At 46.1% G+C, this 18,638-nt stretch overlaps 1 protein-coding gene across 1 annotated transcript in view; it reads left to right on the top strand.

Moving 5' to 3' along the window:
* Positions 1 to 15,511, top strand: part of LOC147448957 (ubiquitin family protein) — a 39,904-nt gene extending 24,393 nt beyond the window's left edge. Inside the window, exons 4-7 of the mRNA XM_086521348.1 lie at positions 14,383 to 14,461; positions 14,552 to 14,661; positions 14,753 to 14,817; positions 14,891 to 15,511. Of these exons, the coding sequence (XP_086377474.1) occupies positions 14,383 to 14,461; positions 14,552 to 14,661; positions 14,753 to 14,817; positions 14,891 to 14,984 (348 nt within the window). The 3' untranslated portion in view covers positions 14,985 to 15,511. The remainder of the gene's footprint in view (positions 1 to 14,382; positions 14,462 to 14,551; positions 14,662 to 14,752; positions 14,818 to 14,890) is intronic.
* The last annotated feature ends 3,127 nt before the right edge of the window (positions 15,512 to 18,638 follow it).

Raw genomic sequence — 18,638 nt, 5'->3', positions numbered from 1 at the left:
CACTACAAAGATCTGGGCCAAGCAGGTCCCAGTACTCCAAGAAGAAGCTGGGAGTCAGCCCATCCTCACCTGGACAGCTACCACGAGGGAGGGCCCTAAGAGCCCTGTGCAGCTCCTCAAGCTGAAGAGGTAACTCAAGCCTCTGCCGCATCTCCTTAGTCACAAGACAGGGCATCTGTGCCCAAACCTGCTCCCTGCATGCATCGTGTCTCTCTGACTCGGGCTTAGCCGACAGTAGCTCACGGTAAAAGTCAGTAGCGACTGCACGCATATCCTCAGGCTCACAAACAACTGACCCATCGGGTCTCCTCAACTGATTGACCTTGGCATGCGAGTGCCGAGGTCCCACTGTCTCAAAAAAACCACCTGTCACCCTGTCACCCACCTGAGTCCACTGAGATGCCTGTCGATGAAAGGCAAACTCATGGTGCCTCTCCTCTGTGCAAGCAAGCTCCTGTCGAGCCTGCTCTAACTGCTCCTCCAACCATGGACTGTCTGGATGCTGCTCCTGCATCCTCTGTAGTGAAGCAATGCCTCGTTTGAGACGCTGCTCCTCCTCTCTCGCTGCAGCCCGTCGAGCCAGAGACTCCTGGAGAAAGAAGTGGCTAAGCTGAGCTAGGCCTGAGGCCACTCTGTCTGCAGGTGGAGCCTGGCTGTCCATGCCCTCTGTCCATAGAGCCTCGACCCTCTCTCTGAGTGCTGAGTCCAACAAGACCCGCTCTGGGATGCGAAGCATCGTGCTCCCACTCCTCTGCCTATCTGCCACTGTGAGAATCACTGGTGCATGGTCCGAGAAGGATGTCCCTGCCAGGATGCCCACTGATCCCCCCAAGTCACTGAAGTGGTCACTAGTGTAGAAGCGATCTATGCGCGATAGATTCACTCCTCCCACTCGGCGGTCCGATCTAGAGAAGGCAAGACTCTCTGGAGGCCTCACAAAGCCAGAATGCTGCCATGTATCCGAGACCCTCAGCGTCATACAAAACCTCTCCCAAGCTGCTACCTCGACTCCATGCACAGTAGCATGGCTGCCTCCGATCCTGTCAGAAGGGTCCTCCAACATGTTGAAGTCCCCTCACACACCACTGGTCAACCTGTGGCAAAGACTCAACAATCTGTGACCAAAACTCTGCACGAGCACTCGCCACATTGGGCGCATAGATGTTCAGGAAACCCACAAGGCTACCCTGAACCTGCATAGTAATCCACTGATCCCTGCCTGGCACAATAATCCCTCTGCCCACAATGGCCTGCTGTAGTGAGTCCGCAATAGTCATACATACCCCACCCTGGATGCCTCCAGGTTCAAAAGCAGCTGACCAAAAGGTATCATAGCGTACACGCAAAATCTGACCACATCGCCGAATGCGGCTCTCAGACAAATGGTGCTCCTGAAGCATAAGGAGATCAATCTCTCCTCCCACAAGGCAACGCTGAAGCTCCTGACGCAATCGGCCCCGCTGTCGCTGAAACTGGGGCCCACCTAGTCCCTGCACGTTCCACGAGACGATCCTCATGGGGAGCGAGAGAGAACAGATGCTGCCGCAGCAGCAAGACGAGTTATCTTCGAAGCAGGCTTGGATGGGGAGTAATCCGCATCCGAGCGTCCTCTAGATAGGCGAGACTGCAGTGAGTGCCTGGTCCAAGCCCAAGCAGAGCGAGCCGTGCGTAAAGCAACCTCCTCTGTCCAGGAGTCCTCATGAATGAATACATTGCAAGGCAAACACTACGTATCAGCAAAAAAGTACACCACAATGTGTCTACATCCTGCTGAGTCTGGGGGTGTCACCGCAAACTTGGCCAATGGCCACAACGTCTGCAGCAAATCTGTAACGCCAAGTTCTCCCATGTGGTGAGAGAACTCGAGAACCTGTGTATGCAACCATCCCACCACTGAGTCGAGGGACCACTCTGTCTCAGTCCTGCCACAGAGGGGGAAGGAGAAACCAACTGCTGAGTCCAAGGCCTCTGTCCCCCTAGCGGCGAGGAACAAAGCGTGGACTCTGAAGCAGGCTGCCTCGTGGTCTGCTGCGGAGTCGCCAAGAAAACGAGTAAACCCGTAATCGAAGAAATCCCAGCGGCGTCGGAGGTCAATGCTCGTCAAACCACGCGGGATAGCTGCAAGCGAAGATGTCTGAATCTGCAGAGGGGGCCGCATGAAGGGCTGACCCTCTCTCGCTAGGCGACTCGTGGCAAAGGCGCTGCCAAGAGATCTCCTAGCCGCCGGCGAGGGTCCAGTCTCCTGAGCCGATTGAGGTACTGAAGCAGGAGGAGGGGGAGAAGGGGCTGGGGGGGCGAGGGAGAGGAGAAGCGGGGTGGGGCGGCAGAGACATGGAGGGGGCGAGGTGGGGGGTGAGCGGTAGCAGAGGGCGGGGGAGGGCATGAGGAGGAGGGGAGATCGGAAGGCGGAGCGGCTGGCGAGGGTGAAGCGGAGGTGGAGGCTGGTGAAGGAGGCTCCTCCTGCTCAAGAGGCCCAAAGCGGTTCCCCGTGGGAACCCACTGCTGTTGAGTAGGCACCTGGGGGCCACTCTGAGTGCCAGGCTGTCGCTGTGGCCCCTGGCGTCGACGGCCACGGGCCTGCTGCCACCCCTCCTCCGCTGGAGCCCCAGGCTCGGAGGGTGGCGCTGAATCTGTGCTCTGTGTCGCTGGCTGTGGCTGCGGCCCAGTCTTGGCAGGTTGGGGTCTCCTCCGTGGACAGGCCTTCGCTAGGTGGCCCATCTGTCTGCAAATGAAGCACTGGTTCGGGAGACCCGAGTACTCCACACTCTGTCGAAACCAACCCCCACTCACCCGAGGCAGAAGGATGACCTTTAGGAGCGTGTGGGTATCTCTGACCAAAACTCGAACTGAAGGGATGCCAGCCGCCTTGGCAGCTACTGATGCTGCCGTACGAGGTGTCTCCAGGACTGTCCCGATGGCGGAGTCAATCCTGGAGAGAAGTGGAAGGTACTCCCTTCGTAAACCCGGAAAGCAGACTGAGATGGGGATGTCTGCCTCCTCTACTAGCACATCCGAAGTCGGGTCAAAACCATGTCGCCACTGTCGAAAGTGTGCGCGTGATGCTCGGATGGCCAGTGGACTCATAGCAATGACCTTGGAGGCCATCTCGGAAGTCTCGAACTCAATCTTGTAGTACCCCCGTCCGAGAATCTGGACATCCAAGATCTTGCCCACCTCTGCGAGAAGGCGGGCCTGGAGAAGGTCTGGCAGCTCTCCTCTGCTAGGTCGAGTGCCGAGAACCTTGCAGATGACCGAAGTCGCCTGCAAGCGCTCTACCTCTGTGGCAAGGCTCGCTTGCTCTGTCGGCAAAAGAGCAAGTCGAATGGTGGGCTCAGCGGGGTCGGGCGAGGGGGCTTCAGGCGAGTCCCTCTGTGGCGAAGCTGGAGCCTCCATCTGTGTCTACTGCTGTGGCGTAGGAAGAGGACGACGGGAGGATGCTGTAGAAGGGCGCGCAAACACTGCTCCAAGGAGTTGGAACAGATGCCGAGAGTGCCGAAACTGCAGGGAGCAATCGAGGCGGGGGGCCCAAACTGATGGGTGAACGGGCCGAGACGGGGGGGGGGGGATAAAGTGGGTTTGGGCTAAGGGATGAGGGCGTGAGGCGGCAGCATGGGATGAGGCTGAGGGCGGGCAGAAAGGCTGGAACAGGGCAGCGCGAGGGGGGGGGCAGCGGGGGCAGAGGGCAGGCGGGAGGGATAGCAGGCGGGGGGGCAGCGGGGGCTGAGGGCAGCACGAGGAGGACAGTGGGCAGCACGTGAGGGAGGGAGGGAGGGAGGGAGGGGGGGGGGGGGGGGGGGGGGGGGGGGGGGGGGGGGGGGGGGGGAGGCGATGACGATGGCGCAGCAGGAGAGTACAACGGCAGCGAGTCTTAATGATCTATCTTTCTCATGGACGGGAATCTTAAGTTGGTTGGAGCTTCTTTTGCTGCGTCTTCTTAGGATTTGGGCTTCTCGGTTGGGATCTGCAGGTTGGCTCCATTCTTCAGTGTCTTGACACGTCAGCAGTTTGAGACATCCCCCCTTCTTGAAAGAAAGTAATCGTCCACGATTACTGCATATCTGCAAAACAACTCAAGTTAGCTCAAAAATTTTCGAGGGTCATTTCGAGGGACATTCCTAGGGACAATCCGAGGGACAATCAGTTTTTTTATTCCAAATTGGAGCTCTTGATTTCCTGGGTCGTTGGCTTCCTAGAAGAATCTCATCCAATTTGGAGTCTCATTCTAGATCGGAACTCTTGATATCCTGGGTCGTTGACTTCCCAGAAGTATCTCATCCAAAAAGGAGTATTCAGTGGTTGGCACATCACAATACACACAAATGTTCACATACGCATGTTACAAGACACAACGAATAGCGCCGCTGAGCACTCGAGACAAACGGTTTGCGGTATGAAGCTACTCAACGACAACCTCGTGACTCCCCCGCAAATAACCTAAAAAGATCCTGGCTATGAGTTCAGAGGACTGATACAACCAAACGCTCCCCAGACGGTAGACCGCAGCTTGTGTCCCTTGGAGGTTCAAGCATACAACCAAACGCTCCCCAGACATGGCGTCTGTGTTGTTCGGAGGTTTTCCAACATGCAACGAAACGCTTCCCAGACATCACGTCTGCGTCGTTCCGAGGTTTTCAAGCATACAACAAAACGATGCAGACATCCCGTCTTCGTTCAAGCATACAACGAAATGCTCCCCAGACATCTCGTCTGCGTCGTTTCGAGGTTCGGACAACACCAAAGCAACATTTCTTATTGCTTCACCCGGGAGTAAAATCACCAATCAATGAAAGCAATATAAAAACCAAAGTCAAACAATTCAAATCGGCACCAAGATAGGTTTAAAACAGATACCATCCATTTCAAACAAATTTCAAACAATACTTTCTCAAACTGAGTTCAAAAGTATTTAATTACAAAACAATTAGAAAATTCATTCAGGTTTTTGTTTGGACAGGCTAACTTTGAGGACGACTCGCTTGTCCTTCTGCATTAGGGTAATGGTTCGGTTTTGGATGTGGAGAGTCACATCATTCTTGTCGTGCTAGGGCGTGCCCAAGAGAACGTCGAAATTGCCCAACTTCATAATGTGGAAATTGGCTTTTCCACGATAATCTTGGATAGTCACTGGAAGAGCACTGATGAGCGGTATCCCTTTTTGAGTTTTTCTCGTGGCTAGCTCGGCTTTAATTTCTGCACCCTCTGCATCATAATCAAAGTGCATCTGCTTCAAGACTTCTGGATGGATGAAGTTCTTTGTAGCTCCGAGGTCAAAGAAAATAAGGGCTTTGAAGCCATTGAATTTGCCATATGCTCGTTCAAATGCTACTACAATGATGCTGATGCTAATGGGTACTCATGCTACTGATGTTGGGGACTGGAGATACTATGTCGACGACGATGACGATGCTAACGACGACGACGACCGTCATGGACACGACGATGTCGCCATGACGACGATGACCCGAGGCTAGGGCTGAAATCTGAAAATGTTGATCCGATTTGAATATGAAAACTCTAATCTGATCTGAACTGAATTCTGAAAATGCGGAACTAATCTGATCTGGCTTGGAAACATTGATCTGATCTGCTCCGAAATGATGATCTGAAATCTGAAAAACGCTGGGACTGATCTACAATTTGCAAAACGCTGGGGCTGATCTGCAACTTGCAAGACGTTGGGGGCTGGTGGCTGAAAAACATTGATGTGCTTCTCCGCCGGTACTGTTGAGTCGAGGCTTTGCAAGTTTTGAAACTCCTTTTGCTGTATCTTCTACCTCTACTGAGTGCCCAAAGGATTTCTTTTACAGATTCTTTAGCAATTTTCCCTACCTACCTTTCCAACAAAAGTCACTTATTAATAAATAAGTGAAAAACGTGTACTTTGGAAAAAAGAGTTCTATGCTGTGGAAAATGCTCAGATGGGATGACTATTGTGTGCAAGAGAGGGTATGCAACTATGGATGGCCTGGGCATGCACGTCTTGCTAGAGGCTCACAAAAATGTCAGACTTAGTCCTAAGCTAAGCTATTATTGATGCTAGACTATGGCAGAAGCATGTCCACGTGGTGCAAGTGAAGTGCGCAGAATACGAGCCTTCGTGTTGACGCTGCCTGCAAGCAAGCACTACCACCCGAATAGTCCTGTTGTGAAAGCATTGCAGGTGAAGGTGAAAGGTAAGGGTGCTCTTGTCGACAGAAGTGGATGCACGCTACATGCGAGTGCAAATGCAGAAGAGGTTAGGGATCCTGGATATATATTCTATGTATTTTTCATATATTTGTTATATTTATTGTTAATAACTAGTAGGAAGGAATCAAATCCTAGTGGGACACTAGCTTGCATAATTTTCAAAGATGCACTGATTTTAATGCATTATTAAGAGGATTCTTACAAACCTTTGTCAAAGGAGCAATGTCATGCTTTTATATTGTATGAGATGTCTATTGGAATCAAGTGGAAGTCTAAGCTAAGGAGACCACAAGAAGACTTTTGCTGCCAGAAAGATACCCTATTTTGGTGAATTCTTTACACAAGATTCCAATCCAAATTGGAAAAAGTATATAAAATGGGAGTCGTAGCTAATGAGCTGAATTTTTCGCCCCTATTTTGATTTTTTTATTTGGAGCCACGGTTGAGGAGATATGATCAAAATGGTGGACCCCAATCTGTCGACATCATGTAGGGACAACTCATTTCAAACTTTGTCCAGTTCCTATTCACACTGTTTCTTCTCTTTCTTGTGTAACCCTTGGGGGTTCCCTTCACCTATAAAAGGGGACCTCTTCTTCCTTGAAAACCATTCAAGAGGGAGTGTGAGGATTTATGCCAAATTAGTCTTTAGTCCTACACTTGTCTTTGAAGAAGGCTAGCTAAACTTAAACGCATCCTTGTAAACATCAACTCCAATAAATCAAGACTGAAGTCTTCCATCTCTTGGCATCTTCATCAAATTGGCAACCTCTCTTGAAGGGGTTGATAAGTAAGGTCGCTGATGTGAATCTGCAAGTACAAAAACGCCAGGCTGTTATGTGATCTGCAAAAATGCTAGGCTGATCTGGGGATCTGCAAAGCGCTAGTGCTGAAACTGCTGTAGAAACGCCAAGGCTGATTTGCTGTAGAAAAACGCTGGCTGGTCTTGATGGCTGAAAAACGCTAGGTATTCCTGCCAGTCTTGTTGAGGTGTACTGTAAGTGTAGGTACTTCTTTTGCCTCTTCTGTCAGAATGTGTTAGTGCTAGGTTTCTTTTATAGAGCTTAGCAAATTTGCCTTACCCAGTTTCCCAACAAAGTCACTTATTAATAATAAGTGAAAAATGACTAAAATAGAGAAAATGGGTTCTATGCACTGTAAAATGCTCATGATGGCTACTGATTGTAATGCTGATGATCATGCTGTGTGCAACCAGAGGATATGCAACTACTCTAGTGCGTGGACATGCACAGCTTGCGCACATTCTCATAAAGTTGCCAGAACACTTCGTAAGCTGACATGAACCCTAGACGTGAAGTAGCTTGTCCACATGCACATAGGATTAGATGTGCACGTGACATCCCCTCCTTTTCAAAGTGAGGTACTGGTACCGAACTGTATGGCGTCGAGGGAGAGCGTCAACATTGTCTGGAATCCTGGGAAGGACTCTTCGTCGGCCCACTTTGATGCGTGGGTCGTGCGATACTTGAACTTCATAAAGGTCTGCAATGCTTGCTTCTTTGGGCAGTGCCGAAAGCGACACAAAGTCATATGTGGCTGCTTCAATGGTCCAAGTGCGTCTATGGACGTAGATCCACCTTCTTCAAGAATCTCCGAGGAGGAAAATTCTTGAAACCACTTCCAACACAAAATCATGAACATACCCATTCCATGTAGAGTGAGTGGACAAATACTATGCTTCCTAAATGATTGCATGCAATCGAGATGAACAAAGTGACGGAGTGCCAAACCGTTCATAAAAAACATACAAACAGTGAGATCGAATCTTGACTTTCTGATCTAAATCTATCAACTTGGCAAATCACAATGGAAATGCCGATGCTTGATGGTCAATCTTTCTGGTGCTCTGTCTGAGACTGTGCCATGCCAAGGAAGAGACATGGAATGTAAACTCCTTGAATGCGCACTTTTGTTCATTTTAAGAGAAATCCGCATACATCCGTGCTCATCCATGAGTGAGTCATGTGCATCGTACAATACGGCATGCCTATCGAAAGGGAACATGTAAAGACGGTGACGAAAATACAAGAAACCGTCACGAATGAAAAACTCGAATAATGCGTGCTAATCTTTGCTTGTGCTACTTGATGAACTACCAACATCTTTGACCGGCTTGGGCTTCGAGGTAAGTACCTGTAGGACCAACATTTGCATGCGTTGGTCTCTCCGCGCCTCATGCTCTAACTCCAAGGCCGCTCGTTTGTCTTCTGTCGCCAAGCGTGCTTGCTCACGCTCACGCTTACGCTCCAAGGCTACCCTTTTGTCATCGGCTGCCAAGCGCGCTTGCTCGCGCTCACGCTCCAAGGCTAACCGTCTTTCTTCGCACTCGCGATCCAATTCTACCTTTCTTTCTTCGTGCTCGCGATCCAAGACTGCCTTTCTTTCCTCGGCCGCCAAGCGCGCTTGCTCACGCTCGCGATCCAGGGTTGACTTTCTTTCTTCGCGCTCGTGCTCCAAGGTGGCGTGTTGCGCTTCTTGTTGTAACATCATGTCCATCATCGTCTTGACCAAAGCCTCCATAGGATTTGGTGCAACCCTTGGCGTAGATGGGGAAGAGGGAGGGTCGGAAAATCCTCCTAATGGGGAAAATTCTTCTTCGCCACCTCCATGCTCATCACCTTCACGCAAAGTACCCATTCTGCTTCGGGTGATGACCATACGCTGAGTTCTTGGGTACTTGAGTTCACGAGGAACTTGGTTTCTTGTGGTTCTTGGGTTCTTGAGGTTCTTGAGTCCTTGAGGTTCTTGAGTTCTTCTCTTGAGTTCTTGAGGTTCTTCCTTTAGCTTGCAATCTGTGTTAGAGAAGGCTTTTTTCTTACCCAAGCTCAACTCTTCCCTGCGGGCGCACCCTTGGCGGCCTTGCGCTCACACTAAGGTTGCTTTTTCCCACCTCACGTCGATTAGCCGGCCGCTAAGTGCACGGTCCACTCTCAATGAGTGAAAAGAGGCACAAGGGGAGGCCAGACAAGCCCTTCTTTATTGGGTTACCTATCACTCTTCAAAAACACGATTAGGAATCAACACGCTCAAGTGGGCTTGGGTTACTTGCGACCGCAACTAGCAAAAATTTTTATGTGGTTCTTTCCTTGAGTGATACAGAAACATTGCCGAAGCTCTGATACCAAATGTAAGGTGCAGCGGAAGTGAAATGTTGAACTTTGCTCAAGATGAGTGCTCCGAACTGTGCTCAAGGGTTCCTTTTACTTATGGAAGGGAGAGCCTTCTGCTCCTTTAGTGAGAGAGTGCAATGATCACAAACAAAGTGAATGACGATTGGAGGTACTATGTCAATCGACGACGACGATGCTAACGACGACGACGATAGTCACGGACTCGACGATGTCACAGTGACGATGCGAGGCTAGGGCTGAAATCTGAAATGTTGATCTGATCTAAATTTGAAAACATTGATCTGATCTGATCTGAACTGAAATGTGAAAACACGGAACTGATATGATTAGATCTTGAAACGTTGATCTGATCTGCTCTGAAACACTGATTTGAAATCTGAAAAACGTTGGGACTAATCTGCAATTTGCACAACGCTGGTGCTGATTTGCAACTTGCAAGACGCTAGGGGTTGGTGGCTGAAAAACATTGATGTGCTTCTCCACCAAAACTGCTGAGTCGAGGCCTTGTGAGTTTTGAAACTCCTTTTGCTGTCTCTTCTGCCTCTACTGAGTGTCCAAAGGGTTTCTTTTATGGATTCTTTAACAATTTTCCCTACCTACCTTACCAACAAAAGTCACTTATTAATAATTAAGTGAAAAATGTGTACTTTGGAAAAAAGAGTTCTATGCTCTGGAAAATGCTCATGATGGGATAACTATTTTGTGCAAGAGAGGGTATGCAACTATGACCTGCCAGGGCATGCATGTCCTGGTAGAGGCTCACAAAAGTGCGAGGCTTAGTCCCAAGCTAAGCTATTACTAATGCTAGACTATGGCAGAAGCATGTCCATGTGGCGCAAGTGAAGTGCGCAAAATACCAGCCTTCATGCTGACTCTGCCTGCAAGCAAGCACTACCACTCGAATAGTCCTGTTGTGAAAGCATTGCGGGTGAAGCTGAAAGGTAAGGGTGCTCTTGTCGATGGAAGTGGATGCATGCTACATGCGAATGCAAATGCAAATGCAGAAGAGGTTAGGGATCCAGTCTCCAACTCCTTTCATATCCGCTAGGAGATCTTGGTACTCAAGATCTAGATTCTCGTATATCCGATGTCGATCTTCCTTCAAAGACATGGCAACGAAGATGGGATCTGGTAAGTCTATGGTCGGGACTCAAAGATTCTTCAGGAAAAAAAAACTGGGAGAGGTTCCTTGGGTTCTTTGGTTCAACTTGGATTCTTGATTGTTCTTGGTTCTTGAGGTTCTTGATTCTTGGGTTCTTGGGGTTCTTGACTCTTGGGTTCTTGGGGTTCTTGGTTCTTGATGGTTCTTCTTGAGGTTCTTCCCTTGAGTTCGTAAGCCGAAGCACACACAGAGCTTTGATACCAATATCAGGTGCAACGGAAGTGAATAAGGATTTGCTCGGATCTAGTACTCCGCAAACAAACTCAAGGGACACTTTAATTCACTTGAAAGACTGACTGGACTGAAAGAAAGAGAGAGACAAGAGAGAGAAAGAGACGACATAGGGATGTCGGGTCTCAACCCTCAAGGGCTCCCTTGCTCTGTTGCCAGAGCAAGTACTTTCTTTATTCTTGCACAAATGCTACTACAATGATGCTGATGCTAATGGATACTGATGCTGGGAATTGGAGGTACTATGTCGATGACGACGATTGTGAGGATTAGTGGTGCTAATCCTATAATTAAGACTTAAAATTGCATACTTAAGATCAAATTGAGACTCAAGAGATTGAATGCGTGTTTGATTGATTTAATGAAAGCTTGAAAACTGAGTACAATAGGCTCCTTATATAGAAGACGAAGAGACTCAAATGAAAAGGCACGTCTCATGGTGAAGAGACATTACTTTAGACGTAAAGACACATCTTTTCGGCGAAGAGCTGCAACCATTGGATGAAGAGTCGCAACCATAGAGCAAAGTGGTGTGACCAATCGTTGAAGGAGTGTGGCTTTTGGCGAAGAGGCATGTCTCTTGAGCGAAGGGTCATGACCATCCAAGCGTAGGGGTCCTACTTGGCATGGCACTTTGTGTATCTACAACTAGGAGTAGATGTAATACTGTAACATAGTCACAATCGTGCCAAGGGGGAGTTGCGATCACTGGCTGGGATGCATATTTACGTATGGTGTGTGAATATTGAAGGGGTGAGTTCACATAAGGTTTAAAAAGTTTGGACTGACCGGCCAGGTTGGGCACCTTTAATAATTTAAAGGTCAAATCGTAAGTGGGCTGCCATCAGCGTTAAAAACACTTTAGCATATAAAACTCTCCAACACAAAAGTTGCCAACGTGTTACGTAAAACTCTTCAGCGCAAAAAGATTGCCGTGCACTACCGCTCGAGAGAGAGAGAGAGAGACGCCTTGCCAATGGGTCACGAAGGGGTGCGAGTGTAGAAGAAAGGCTTGGCTGTTTGCACTGCACCTTTTCGCCTGAAGGGGTGCAAGGTGGCCTGTGAACAACATGCATAGAAAGCCAGCGATTGGGTTCATCTAGCACTCAGCGATTGCACAAAGGGTAGTCGTCGGAAGGGATGCGAGCCAAGCGAAGGGTTGCCAGGTAGTGCCCTTTCACATCAATGGGTACGAGCACTGAAGCGCGAAAGGGTGCAACCCAACGAAAGGGTGCAGGGCTTCTCCGGGTACACACACATCTGTAGTCTGTTCTGTATATATTTAATAGGAACAGAAACAAATTTAAGTTACCTCATCGTATGTGTGTGTATACCACCGTTCTTCTGCTTCCATACAACTCTAGGAAGAGGTTAGCGTGTAGCGGCGAGGGTGAGAGGCTCACAACCTTTGGGTCTCGGGATTTTTTTTTTTGCTCTGATACCACTGTGAGGATTAGTGGTGCTAATCCTATAATTAAGACTTAAAACTTTATACTTGAGATCAAATTGAGACTCAAGAGATTGAATGTGTGTTTGATTGATTGAATGAATGCTCGAAAACTGAGTAGTACAATAGGCTCCTTATATAGGAGACGAAGAGACACAAATGAAAAGACACGTCTCGTGGTGAAGAGACATGACTTTAGGCGTAAAGGCACATCCTTTCGGCGAAGAGCTGCAACCATTGGACGAAGAGTCGCAACCATAGAGCAAAGGGGTGTGACCAGTCGTCGAAGGAGTGTGCCTTTTGGTGAAGATGCATGTCTCTTGAGCGAAGGGTCGTGACCATCCAAGCATAGGGGTCCTCCTTGGCATGACACTTTGTGTATCTGCAACTAGGAGTAGATGTAATACTGTACCATAGTCACAATCGTGACAACGACGATGCTGACGACGATGACGACCGTCACAGACATGATGATGTGGCCGTGATGACGATGACGCGAGGCTAGGGCAAATCTGAAAATGCTGATCTGATTTGAATCTGAAAACGCTAATCTGATCTGATCTGATCTGGAAACGCTGATCTGAAATCTGAAAAACGCTGGGGGCTGGTGGTTGAAAAACGTTGATGTGCTTCTCCGCCGGTATTGTTGAGTCGAGGCGTTGCGAGTTTTGAAACTCCTTCTGTTGCCTCTACTAAGTGCCCAAAGGGTTTCTTTTATAGATTCTTTAGCAATTTTCCCTACCTACTTTTCCAACAAAAGTCATTTATTAATAAATAAGTGAAAAATGTGTACTTTGGAAAAAAGGTTCTATGCTCTGGAAAATGCTCATGATGGGATAACTGTTCAGTGCAAGAGAGGGTATGCAACTATGACCGGCTTGGGCATGCACGTCTTGCTAGAGGCTCACAAAAGTGCCAGACTCGGTCCTAAGCTAAGCTATTACTGATGCTAGACTATGGCAGAAGCATGTCCACGTGGTGCAAGTGAAGTACGCACGTGATAGTATCTTTATCTAGCAACGAAGTATCACTTGGAAAAACTTCCTGCTCGAAATCATCTTTGTCTTCATCAATCGATTTGAGAGAAGTCAATGAATCCAAAAATTCATTTGCACCTGCATCAAGAATCATATCCATTTCATAGTTCTTTGCATCATGGTGTTTGACTTGTACACATGAGGCTTGAATCAGAGTTGAACACTTTTGGTAGTAGCTACATATATATTTGCATTCAAGGGCATTGCATTATGCTCAAATTTGCACCATAAAGATCAACAGCAAGCCGTAATAACATACGGTTTATGTGCAATGAAAGAAGTGGTAACATGTCATGGGTCCTTGTTAGCCTTAAATGCGTATGTTAGAAAACTTAGATTGAGAGAGAGAAAATTTTCTCAGGGCTTGATGCGAACAGAGAAGAAACACTTGCTTTTTGCTAGAACTAGACCTAAGATTTTCTATAAAACCTTAAATAGTTGTTTCGTGCCTTGTTTTGTGTTTGTTTAGAAATGTTTCAGGTGTTTCAAGTTCATGTTTCAGGTGTTTCAAGTTCATGTTTTGTTTTGAAGGGATGAAACGGGTTTCATGTTACTATGGTAAAAAGATTTGGAAAGGTCCATAGTGATCTCATACAAAGCTTTTGGTAAGCCCATCCTTCCCCTTCGTCTTTCCAAGCCCGGCCTTCTCGAAGTTATGAAGCACCCAATCTCCTTCTTGCACAGTGCAAGTTGGGTCTAAGCTTATCTGCTGCTCTTTAATGCCTATCTTGAAACTTTTGCAAAGCCTCCTTAACCTTAGCAAAAGATGAAGCGATATCCTCAACAAAACGATACACTTGAAAGATCTTGTACTTGGTGCACAAGATTGGTGGAACCTTCTTGCCACCCTTGACTATCTCAAGAGGTGCCTTCCCGGTAGATGTGTGAACGGTGTTGTTGTAGGTAAACTCCACCAATGGTAACTACTTGTCCCACTAGGATTTGTGTTCAGAGACATAACACCTAAATAAGCTCAAAACTACAGAGTTGGTAATCTCTGCAGTGTATTGGGAGGTGGATCTCATGTGTACTGTGTTTGTTTGAAATTTTCATATGATGTATTTTGCAGCCGACATGTGTAGGTGACAGGAAGTAACATCTCTGAAATGTTCCATTGATGTGTCTTCGTCACAACATTGTCTTGTATACATTCCGTTGTTACAGAGATTTAGGGCCCCGGAGTCAGCATCGCGCTTTCAGATGTGGGTTATCCAATTTCTGCAAAAAAGGCTAAAGCTACCTGGTAAGGAAATCTTGGTTTTTGTTTGATAACAGTACTGTATAACTTTTCTGTAGTGCATAATCTCATCTTATTATGCCTCTGGCGAGGCAGATCTTGTCTTGATTTTGCTCTTTTCTGTCAGCCTACGTGGTTGGATCATGCTGTTGGGGTGGTTTTCCATGGCACCAGTTGCTTATAAATGGGATTTAGGCCCCCTATATGTAAGGTTTTCTAGTGAAGAAAAAGTGAGTTTAAACCAAGGGGCATGTATTGCTTCCTGTCTTACAGCTGGATGCTTGTATGATTTTGCAGATTCTTGCGACTGCATTTGCAGTGATTTTTTTCAATCTAGGGAAGCGACAAGAAGGAGATGCCAGGTACTTTCCCTCGATCCCAAGTGCCATGTTATGAGCCTGAGAAGATGACACCTCTCCATGGTTTTTCTTACAGCGCCTATTCAATTTTCAACGAGGGTTTCCGGGAGCTTCCAGGCACCCTGAATGCTGAAAGGCTGGACAGAGATATAAGAGCAGGTCAATTTTAGGGAGAAGCAGTATCACATACACAGGCCAATGTTGGCTCTTAAATAGCTGGAATATGCATGCAGAAGACTTGACTCACTTTTTCCAATCCTTCAAGAGATTGGAGGTTTATCAATGGTGAAGATTTGAAGGACGAGTGATCTATGGAGCTACGACACAATCTTGACAGGAATCCATCTCTTGAACTGCCAGACCATCTCTATAATCCTGGAGAATTGTTTTGATTGCAATGGAGGACTGCATTTTTCTGATCACGTTAAAGATGTATGATCAAGACAGAAAGTCTTCTGTTTTACACCAATGGTCAGTAGCAAAGGTGAATGCAGAGTTTTACCATTTGTTGCAAATGAACAGCTTAATCTTTGAAGGGGCATGCAAGAAGGCATGAAAGTGTAGGAACTTGTTAGGCTTGAACATTCAAGGTCTGCCCCTCATTAATTTTGAGGCCTAGCCTCTATACTAAACAAACTGGGTATTATTGTATAGAATTTTGTAAAGTATGAAGTTTCAGCATCCGAAGCGTTGGAAAGGGCCGTGTGTACAGTGTGATTAAGTCAACTTTTGTGTGTTTAATGCTTGAAATTGTAGCCCGACGATTTATACAGACATAATACAAGTAGTAGTGTTGATGACAATTACGACTAAACTTTCAATTTACATGGTCTGTTGAAGGGTCACTGCGCTTTTGTTGGCAAGGGATCTACCCTAACAACATTCTTCTCCATTTGTTAAACTCTTCTGCCCACCATCTTGCATGAGCGACATTACTAAGACCTTCTAATCCAGCCAGGCTTATGGATCACACAAAATGAGTTTATACGAGGTAATGGCTCATCACAATCACAGCTTTACATTCATCACGAGATGCATCATGTCATTAATAGACAATGAAATCACAGTATACATTTTTGGAAGACCTAGCAGTCTATTGTTTCTGCAGAAATATACCTTCCGGTTATGTTTTCTTGCATGATAATCGAAGCAAAAGAAAATACAGCATCATAGGAACGTATTCTGTGGAGTCTTTAGGAGTAAGATAATTTATGCAGGGGTTTTTTCCTTGAAACTTCAGGAATTTGTTCCTTTGCTGGTATTAATGCACTTGAAGGAGAAAAGGAGTTGAGCAAGCAAATTGAAGGTTAAAACCTTCTCTGCTAACTTTAATTGAATTATTCCCAATGTAATACAAGTTGCAAAAAGTGGCTTGAGCTCCACCTCTACAACTCTTATTACACGTATAGTTCTAAAAGAGTGGTCTTTGGCAAGAGGGGCTGTGGGCAAGCCCTACAAAAACTAGATTTCAAGCATGCAAAGGAAGAACACTGATGGCTAGATTTTTTAAACCGCAATATGCCTCATGGATCTTCGTGAAGGATCGTATGGAGGTTGTCGAAGTATCATGTGGGGAGCTTGCATTATAATGCTAGGATGGGTCAAATTTGTCTTCTCAGTTTTGATCGATGTATGATAACTAGTAAAATAGGATCAAACTTGTGCACAAGTATGCAATGTGTGCATGATGAAAAAAGGCAAAAACTACAAACATTTAATTGCAACATTGATATGAAACATCTATAACTAGAATAAACCATCTCAAGTGGAAGTGCATTTGATTACAAAAAAAGAAGCTTTAAGATAAGGTAATTGAAAATGCTTGGGATGCAATGAATTGTGTAGATTACCAGGAAGTTGAGAATGCGCAAGCAGTTTAGCTCCTTCCATGTGGGCATTAAGGTGTGAGCAGAAGTCATGGATTGCATTTTCCAGCCATTTTGAGGCTACTACTGAAAATAGACATGTTATAAGTGTAAGAAAATCAACTTTACATGCAATTCCCTCATGGATAAATGATATAGGCAGAGATGTAGGCAAATTCCCATTCTCACCATAGCTATAGAACCTTAATAAAAGTTCATAAAAACCTTCGGTCTTCATCTTAGAAATTTTATGAAGGATGAAATTAGTGAACACCAAAAATTTTAATACAAATTTAGCATGTTAATTTTGAGTTCATTGCTTATACATCAAAGGCACGGCACCTCGCTCAAAATGATTGGGTGGACACATCTTACATATGGAGCACATCCACTAGCTAATGCTTAGGTGGCTAGCACAAAAGCGTTTGGTTGGGACTCATGTTCGTTTGACGGTATCCTTTTTAATTTTCTTTGGACGTCGGCATAGTGACTTACACATCGACGAGCCCAAGCGAGTGTGTATGATATGTAACCATCCTTAATGTGGTGTATATACTATTATATGGAAAGTCTCATGATTAAATAACGTGGGATTGAGGAAAAGCGTTTTAATTAATTTCGGATTGAGGAAAGTGTATAAGTGTATAACTAGGTGGGAGTGTATTTATTTTCTCTTGCTGTTGCTCATGGGAGTTAGCTATGGCGGTAGAAACTTCTCAATAGGTTTAAACCCTCCTATGGAAACAAATTGTCTTGTGCAAGTACAATATCTTAGCTCTTCTTAGATCAACCTTTTCTTAGATCGTGTCTTGAGTGATGTTTAGTACACCTCTTTGTCTTTGTTACCATATATATATGGTAGTGGTGTGGGAACACACTTAGGACCGCCAGGGCATTTTTTCCCTCATTAGGAGGTTTTCCCCCCTGTTCATCGTATATACATCTATTACTCTAGGGCTAACTAAGCAATCTTTCCATTGTGCACTAAGCAATACACTTTCTATTGTGTGCCTTCAACTTCTTCATCTTCTCCAAGCTGTATGTGTTTTCCTGCAACCTATTTCTAACCATTGGTATTAGAGCAGGTTGCATCCTCCTAGGCATAATCGTCAGCATCGCCAGCACCCGCCTGCTCACCTTCTTCGATTTGGGTGAGCGTCAGCAAGTTGATAAGTCCCTTGGGATTACTAGTTGAGCTAGTCTGCCGACAATTTTGATTCGGGCTCATTTTGGCTTTCATTTCCACTACAGGTAGTAATATGCAGGCAATTTCATTATTTTGTGCAAAATTTTTGTTTGTGCAATTTTTTGCAGAACATATCCCTTACAATCCTCTTTGGGTTGTGCTATATAGCACATGCTGGTCCTACTTTGTTTTCCCTCTTTCCAAGCAATTTTCACATCAGGTGCAGTCACTTGCCATGGCCGGCAACAACATAGATGTTTTCAAGATGTTTGATGCTGAGGATAAAATGGATGGGATAACTACCCAATGTGGGCTTACATGATGCAACATGTTCTTGTGTCAAAGGCCGTCTGAAATGTGTGCAGGGCATTGATGTACATTCGTATTACGTGGATACAAGCTCTATTGAGGATGTTGTTTTGGTGGCAAGATTGTTGTTGCTAGAGCTGTCTTTCATACAACTGAGAAATCTTGTTGGGATGTTAGAGATGCGCAAGCTCATGCATTGATTGCATTATCTGTGAAGCACACTACTACTCCTCACATTCACTCACCTAAATCAGCAACACCAGCTTGGGATATTCTGGCTGGTCTTTATGCAAGTCATAATGAGGCTAAAATTGCATTGCTGCGTAAAATAGTGGAATCGAAGATTATGCACGAGTAAGATGACATGGACACTTTCCTTGCTGATATTAATGATATTAATGAGTAATTCATTTTTACAGGCGAAGTCATTTATGACAGTTCACTTGTGCAGACTGTTTTTGATG

Source organism: Adiantum capillus-veneris, chromosome 10 (assembly GCF_014529385.1).
Source record: "Adiantum capillus-veneris isolate H3 chromosome 10, ASM1452938v2, whole genome shotgun sequence".
NCBI classification, from domain to species: domain Eukaryota; kingdom Viridiplantae; phylum Streptophyta; class Polypodiopsida; order Polypodiales; family Pteridaceae; genus Adiantum; species Adiantum capillus-veneris.
Note: the sequence above shows the minus strand (reverse complement) of the source record. Positions and strands in the feature narration are given on the sequence as shown.